Source organism: Capsicum annuum, unplaced genomic scaffold (assembly GCF_002878395.1).
Source record: "Capsicum annuum cultivar UCD-10X-F1 unplaced genomic scaffold, UCD10Xv1.1 ctg81336, whole genome shotgun sequence".
Taxonomy (NCBI): Eukaryota; Viridiplantae; Streptophyta; class Magnoliopsida; order Solanales; family Solanaceae; genus Capsicum; species Capsicum annuum.
The window spans coordinates 3,240-5,771 of record NW_025892050.1 but is presented as its reverse complement, the minus strand read 5'-3'; the positions used below and the strand labels follow the sequence as shown (position 1 = coordinate 5,771).

The 2,532-nt window shown below is 37.3% G+C and overlaps 1 protein-coding gene across 1 annotated transcript; it reads right to left on the bottom strand.

Moving 5' to 3' along the window:
* Positions 1-204: 204 nt before the first annotated feature.
* LOC124895324 (LRR receptor kinase BAK1-like) lies at positions 205-939 on the bottom strand. Its single transcript, XM_047405759.1, has one exon. It carries the CDS (start codon positions 937-939, stop codon positions 205-207), a length of 735 nt encoding a protein of 244 aa, XP_047261715.1.
* Between the last annotated feature and the right edge of the window lie 1,593 nt (positions 940-2,532).

Genomic DNA, 2,532 nt, shown 5'->3' with positions numbered 1-2,532 from the left:
TATTCCAAAGCACATGCCACATCTATCATTATGCTTAGTCTCTGCTTGATGTCAAGGAAGTAGTTGTGTGAATACAAATACTTCTCAAGGCTCCCATTAGGCATGTAGTCAAGCACTAAAGCCTTAAAATCAATGTTGGAACAACTAGTAATGACTTTTACTAGATTCCTATGGCGAAGGCTGCGCAAAACATCGCATTCTGTGTCAAAACTCCTGAATGCTGTATCCAGTTGCAAAATTGAACACTTTAACACCAATAGCAGTTCCACTTCTGAGAATGCCTTTGTAGATAGAGCCAAAACTTCCAGAACCAATCAGATTAGTCTCGCTAAGTGCATCAGTTGCTTGGAGCAGTTCATAGTATGAAATTCTTTCTCGTGTTATGGCAGAAAATGAATCTTCTTGTTCAGGGGCTCTATTACCTCTTCGATACCTTATCCATACAAACACAACGGTGGCAGGACCAAATAACAATGTGATTCCCAGCAAAAGAAATGAAAGTAGCAACTTTTTCCTATTTGATCTGTGCTTTGATGAAGTGGGGCATGGCGGGACATTAAATCTTGAAGAACCACACAATGCTTCATTGTCGATGAAAAACTCACTCGAGAGTTTCTTGAAAGGACCCCCCGAGGGTATTTCACCGTACAACTTGTTGACAGAAACATTGAAATACTTCAGCTTCTGGAGTTTCCCCAAAGACATGGGAATAGTTCCCGATATATAATTATCAGAAAGGTCTAGGAATTCCAAACCTACCATGTTGCTCATTGAGTCAGGTGTAGATCCTTGAAACTTGTTGTGTCTCAAAGAAAGGTGCACCAGAGTTTGTAATCCTCCAATTTCTCTAGGAATTCCATCTGAGAATCGATTCATTGATAGATCTATTAGTGTTGCAGCCTTTAGATTTCCAATTTCTGGAGGTAAAGTACCTACCATGTTGTTTGAAGATAAGTAAAGAACCACTAGATCTTGAAGGTTCCCTATGCTTGGTGGTATATTGCAACTCAATTTATTGGAAGCAAGATGTATCTCCCTAAGGGAAGTAACGTTCCCTAAACAATTTGGAAGAGGTCCTGAAAGTTGATTTTGACCCAAGTTAATAGCACCCAAATAATGCAATTTACATATATGATCTCCAATAAATCCTGTAAGTTTGTTGCTACTCAAGTTGAACCGCTGAAGGTCTCTCAAGTTGCCAATTGATGTTGGAATTTGTTAAAGTATGATCCCTGTTGATTGCCTATCTGTGGAACAAGTAAGTATACGTGGTTCACAAAAGTAAAAACTGAACACAGTAATTTTTACGTGGAAAACACCCGGCTCAAAAAGGTGTAAAAAACCACGACCTGTACCTCTACAGGATTTAACCCCAATCTTCACTATAACTTTGAGCCTCAACAATCAACATAATTACAAGACTTCTTGTAAACAAGGAATTAAAACTTCTAACTCCTATTACTACAAAAACACAAATCTTCTCAAGATAAGTGTTCCCAAGTCTTCGAGTTCCCAAACTTGATGACGTGATTCCTAACTCAGTTTATGGAATACTGAGACTAGAACAATTTACTCATTAAAACTCAAGAACCTTCCTATTACAAGCAGTCTAAAACATAATAAGTAACAACTTGGTTCTTCTTCAAGTTGGTGAACGATTTTGCTGATTGTTGATTTTCTTATCTGTGCATGAGTGAATTATTTGAATGTAGCTTGTCGTCTATATATGCTCCCTCAGATGAAGTCCTTTTTCTTCTTTAGTTGTATCTTCTGTAGGACCCTTTCAAGTAACTCACTCCTTGTTGTAACCATCTCACCTTCTTCTAAATTGAGTAGGACACTTTTGCTTTATCCTTCTGCCTTGTAGACTTCTTGATCTACTCAAACTGTAAATGCTCCAATTATCTTCATATAGCCGTGTGAACATACTTTGGTTATCCATGTGTTGACAACTTTATGTAATAATATGCACTCCATATGTCCGAAGTAGTTTCACTTGTATGGACCAGCTTTGCACAACATGTTTCATTCATTTGTCTATCATCAAAAATTCTCATGCCCTATCAAATTCCCCCTTTTTGGTGATGACAAACTTATCAGCACAGTATTACAAAGAACCTGACTTACTCAATAAGAAATTAAATAAAAGGATCATACTAGAATAAAATAGGTTAGATCAGTTGAGTTATAGTCATTGTATAATCTTACTTCCCCCTTTTGACATCATCGAAAAGCTGAGCCTATAAGTGAAAAACTGTGTAATAATCCATACCCACTGGGGCTATCACTAAAACAAGCAAGAGTCAGAGCAAGAGATACCTAAGCATCGAATTAAACATAAGTAAATCAAGTGAGGCAAAAAAAAATGTCCATTTCATGCACAAAAACAGATACAATTATCATTATCCAGGAAGACCAAAAAGAGAAACAAGGTGGACCAAGAAACAGGAAAGAAGAAAAAAGAATTAAGGGACGAAGACGGAGTTTATTTTAAGGAGGTAGAGGGGATAAAAGAGGTCAACGACCGAAAGA

Excerpts from the sequence above, each read along its gene's own strand:
- LOC124895324 (XM_047405759.1), bottom strand. The coding sequence starts at position 939 with ATGGTAGGTACTTTACCTCCAGAAATTGGAAATCTAAAGGCTGCAACA.